We start from the raw sequence: 3,764 nt of genomic DNA, 5'->3' as shown, positions 1-3,764 counted from the left end.
CCATGAGAATGAATAATACAAATTTTTCTATAGGATAGTATAATTATGTGAATATTTTTATGCAACGAATATGCCCTACTTTTTGATATCACGTTTACATACAAAATGATGGTCTATTCATTTGATTTCAACACGTCTATTTAATATGCATTTATCTGTATACTTATGAGAAATTTCATACAAATTAAACATTTAAAATTATATTAAATTCGATGAACATTCTAAAATTATTTTAGACTTGTAATTGTGTTCAGTGTAGCTCTATATTTTGTTAAATGGTAAGCATTAGAGTTAATTTGAAATTAATTTCAAAGATTGAAGGTTGAATTTTCGGAGGTTCATCAAAACGGAGACAACTAAACAAAGCGATAAAACCAGATTAATTAGAGGTTTAATTTCGAATTTGAAACCGAGTTTAAAACTGCTTAGCCAAAGAAAAAGCTCTTTTGGTAAAGAGACTATTATTGAGGGCCCGGCATCGTTTATTAAACGCCGCCCCCATTAATTCCTACTGATTTACACCGAACCAAAAATATCTTCCATCACTTCATTCCAGCCCTCCGATCAACACTCCTTACTACCATCCATCCATCCCTTCCTTCTCTTTCGCTTTTTTAGATAACAATTTTTATGAGCCATGTCCGAACCTCAGCTTCCGTAGTCCCTAATCTTCTGCTTCGGTTCTTCTAACTCTCATCACCATCTTCTTCTTCTTCTTCTTCTCATTTCACTTTCTTCTCACTCCATCCAACATCTCTTTCTTCACTCTAACGGTAACAATGACTATCCCTTTCTAATTTCTATGATTTTTGTTGTGATTTCAAGTTGTAATGATGCGTTGTTTGATGCTGATTTTTGTGTTTAAACTGAATTCATTTCGATTTTTGTTCCTCTTGCTATCTTTGTTTGTTTGTTTGTTTTTTTTTTTTTGAATGATCGTTGTAGTTTCTTGGGTTTTGTACTACCATTTTTTTGTTCTCAAGTTATTTGAATAAGGATTCTGTTCTTCAGATCGACGTATTATTAACTCTTTAAGATTTGATTCGCTAGGAGCCGAACAGACTTTAAATACTTTGAACTCGATACAAACGAACCCCCTCGTAAAAGTATTCATCATTTTTTTATTTGGTTTAAAATCATATGGAGTTGTGATTTTTCTTGTGTAGTCTGGTAGTTTCAGCTGCTGTCATAGTTGCAGGGATAAAGAGCGGTTTTTGTTCTATTTTGTGAGGGCTTTTGGGGCAGAGAAACAACAAAATCTTTAGAGCGCGTGCGAGTTTTCTTATAGCCATATTTGGTTGTTTGTTAGATTCTTTGTTCTCTTTTGGCCTTTTGTTTCTAGGTTCTTTTCTACCGTCTTATTTCATTCATAATCTGACTCCTTTTTTAGGTTTTTCCTTTTTTGTATGCTAGTGTATTCTTTTCACCTTTCTCTATGAAAGTCTCTCTCACTCGGTTAAATGCTTGGATTCCCCATTCATTGGTTTAGTATCTTATTCTCAAAGAGAAGAAGGAAGATTCAATTGAAACCTGTTGAATTGGATTGAGTTGTGTAGTTCTTCGAGTGGCTGAATTTAAGGACACGACAATAAATAGATTTATCAATCTGGTGAGAGCTTACCAAGCTTAGGATTCCTTTTTTAGAGACAGGTTTCTTGTTGTACTGTCTGATTAAAGAAAGAAAGTAATATTCTTTTAATCCCACTTGCATAGCCTAGTCATTGCTCTATTTTAGTGGAGTTCTCATGATGGTTTTACTCGATCAAGTGTCTCATATCCAAACTTTCCAGGTTTGTGGTCTGTAAAGGCTTTTAGAGCTGCTGTTCATTAAAAGAATTGGCTAGTCTAGAGTAAGGATGACATTATTGTCTGGAAGAAATTTTACACTGAACCCCAATGCTCCAATCTTCATTCCTTTTGCACTTCGCAACGTCGAGGATTTCTCTCCAGAGTGGTGGGAACTAGTCAAGACATCTCCATGGTTTCGGGATTATTGGCTAAGCCAACATCAGGAAGATGATTTCGACAGCATTACTGATGATCTAGTCACTACAGAAGAGTTTCTTGAGGCTATGGCTCTATATGAAGCAGATGAGGAACCTGAAGTCAAACCAACGGCTCATAAGATTCTCACAAAAGGTGTGCCTTTTGCTAATCTTGTAACCTCATAAAAGAAGTATAGACTGCAAGACTCTGATCCCTTCATAATTGAATTTGATAGGTGCAAGTAATGAAATGGATGCGAAAAAATTACTGAAGGATCTAGTCATTCCAAATTCTCCAAAGAACAAAGGTCCAAAGTCTCCAATTGGTCCTGCTAAGTACAATGAGAAGCCAGCCAAGTGCATGAGCCCAAAACACACTCCAAGGTTCATTCACCAGCCTCGTTGAAAAAGAGATTCATACTCGTTACTGGATTGCTATTGCAGCAAGCTCATCAAACGAGTGAGTACAATTGTTGTCATCCGAGTTGTGCAAGTTTCACTTAATAATGATGCATTTTCTTCCATATTAGCAGTCAGTCATTCACTGCCCTCGCTTGAAGTGATGCAAACTGGAATATCGGATTGTAGCTGCAGCGAGCGCATGGAATGAGTAGAATCGTCTTGTCACACAGGTCTTTAAGACAAGTAGAATAAAATTTGACACAAGTCTTTCATCAATTCACTTTTGTATGTATGTATGTATGAATGATGTAACAAGTTATATGTATAAATTATCCGAGTCTTGTAGTCTTTCTGTACAGATCTAGAGTACTTTCTGGTCCTCTGTTTCAAACTTACCATAATATCATTACTCAATAAAGAGCTGTCTCTGTTAATAGTGTCGTCTCGATTTCTTCTTAATCGACTTCAATTTGTATTGATTACCGACAGCTAGCTCGGTTCTCGGCTAAATTATAAAAAATACCTGTAAAGGTACCACTTTTCTTCCTAAAGTTGCGAAATTTTATTACCTTTTGACTTTTATAAATGTTTTAAAACTACTTTTTTGGAATTTCAAATGTAGATAGAGATCTAAAATTTATGTTGTAGGTTACTGTTGCGATGTTCCAAATCTCAATTTGTATTTGGAATTGTAAAGAATTTTAACTCTATTGGTAGCTTGAAACGTTAATGAAAGATTTTTAACATTGGTTATCTTTTTGAAATAACGGAAGAATTTGAGGTATCTTTTTAATGATTTTATTTAACCTATACATTTTCATAGTTATGAATGGATGAAATCCCCTAACTTTACAAGGGTTATTTTATACGAAATGGTAAAAGATCTTAAAATATCAATTATTAAGGTTGAATGAAACTAGCCGTGGTTGACAGCTAGATAGATGACTGTTCAAGAGAAATATGACATTATCAACTTGAGCATAATTAGAACGGTTAAATGCCTATACTTTCTCATCCAAATGGATTTTTTGTTATACTATTTTATTAAATTACATGCACACAAGTCATTCGTTTACAAAGTACAGTCAGGGTTCGCGGGGGAACCATCAATGTTTGACTAGTTTAAACTCGTCCCAAAACAAACCATAGTTTCTCACAAATCATATATAGATTAATAAATGGTAAAAATAAATCTCACTTGTATTTTGTACGAGTTCAAACAGAGATTATTGATTTAATAGAAATGAAGTTGCCTATGGGAGTGTGGCTCTCCCGAATTTATGTTGAAAAAATTGAAAATAAAAAAAAAAAAAAAAAAAACCTCTCAACTACCTATATATATTTACCTTTTCTTTGGGTTTGTAAGTCATGTTTTGG

At 34.2% G+C, this 3,764-nt stretch overlaps 1 protein-coding gene across 3 annotated transcripts; it reads left to right on the top strand.

The window, feature by feature from the left end:
- The first annotated feature begins 535 nt into the window (after positions 1 to 535).
- Positions 536 to 2,821, top strand: LOC103503358 (protein EARLY RESPONSIVE TO DEHYDRATION 15-like). Of its 3 annotated transcripts, none has more exons than XR_540792.3 (4): positions 555 to 773; positions 1,791 to 2,139; positions 2,222 to 2,445; positions 2,519 to 2,821. XR_540792.3 is itself a non-coding variant. In XM_008467530.3 (3 exons), exons 2-3 carry the CDS (start codon positions 1,857 to 1,859, stop codon positions 2,389 to 2,391), a joined length of 453 nt encoding a protein of 150 aa, XP_008465752.1. In that variant the 5' UTR covers positions 536 to 773; positions 1,791 to 1,856; the 3' UTR covers positions 2,392 to 2,821. The 3 variants fall into 3 exon arrangements, 1 of the variants encoding a protein (XP_008465752.1); XR_540794.3 differs by having other exon boundaries at positions 2,516 to 2,821; XM_008467530.3 differs by having other exon boundaries at positions 536 to 773; positions 2,222 to 2,821.
- Positions 2,822 to 3,764: the final 943 nt, after the last annotated feature.

Source organism: Cucumis melo, chromosome 9 (assembly GCF_025177605.1).
Source record: "Cucumis melo cultivar AY chromosome 9, USDA_Cmelo_AY_1.0, whole genome shotgun sequence".
NCBI lineage: Eukaryota > Viridiplantae > Streptophyta > Magnoliopsida > Cucurbitales > Cucurbitaceae > Cucumis > Cucumis melo.
The sequence above is the reverse complement of the archived record's forward strand: the minus strand, read 5'-3'. Positions and strand labels throughout refer to the sequence as shown.